The following is a 781-nucleotide window of genomic DNA, read 5'->3' as shown; positions in this document are numbered from 1 at the left end:
TCCTCATCCTCAGCCCCATTGCATTTGCATGCCCAGTCCCGTTCTCGTCTCCTTCCTGTTCCTATTCCCATCCCCGATCCCATTCCCGCTCTAATCCTACTTCCATTGCCATCTGCAACCCCCAATCCCATCCCCCTTCCATCCCTGTCCCCAGCCCCATCCCATTCGTATCCACAACCCCACTCCTGTCCCCATCCCTTTTCCCAGTCTATTTCCATCCCCACCTGCAATTCCCAATCCCATCCCCAAATCCCACCTCATTATCTCGTTCCTTTCCCTGTCCCCATTCCCAGCCTCATCCCATTCCTATTCCCATCCCAATCCCATTCTTCTCCCCATCCCACCCCATTTCCCGCTCTAATCCTATTTCCATCTCCATCTGCAACCCCAATCCCACCCCTAAATCTCATTCCCATCCTCACCCCCGCCCCATTCCCACCTCCAGCCCTATCCCTGCTCCCAACCCCGTTACTGCCCTTATCCCATCTTCACTCCCAGCCGGATCCCGTTTCTGCCGCCACCCCAAATCCGGCCCCACTCCCCTCCCGGTGCCTCCGTACCGGTGCGGACGTCGTGGTTGATGCCATCCACGGAGATGATGGCGTTGGGGATCCCCTGCTCGGTGTCGCTGTCCCGAACCACGCCCTTGATCCCGCGGTGCACCTGGAGCCGGGGGGTCCCGGGGGGTCGGGCAGGTGCCACAGGGTGTCCCCAGTGTGTCCCCCCCCTCCCCAAGGGTCACAGACCCCCCTCCTGGGGGTTCCCTGTCGCTGACCTGCCC

General features: G+C 60.9%; 1 protein-coding gene across 1 annotated transcript in view; it reads right to left on the bottom strand.

The window, feature by feature from the left end:
* Nucleotides 1–477: 477 nt before the first annotated feature.
* The window catches only part of LOC103621131 (inactive carboxypeptidase-like protein X2), a 4103-nt gene continuing 3799 nt past the window's right edge, over nt 478–781 (bottom strand). Inside the window, exon 5 of the mRNA XM_017742381.1 lies at nt 478–663. Within this exon, the coding sequence (XP_017597870.1) occupies nt 478–663 (186 nt within the window). The remainder of the gene's footprint in view (nt 664–781) is intronic.

The sequence above is a fragment of the Corvus brachyrhynchos genome, unplaced genomic scaffold, assembly GCF_000691975.1.
Source record: "Corvus brachyrhynchos isolate BGI_N302 unplaced genomic scaffold, ASM69197v1 scaffold166, whole genome shotgun sequence".
Classification (NCBI taxonomy): domain Eukaryota; kingdom Metazoa; phylum Chordata; class Aves; order Passeriformes; family Corvidae; genus Corvus; species Corvus brachyrhynchos.
This window is presented reverse-complemented; position numbering and strand designations above follow the sequence as displayed.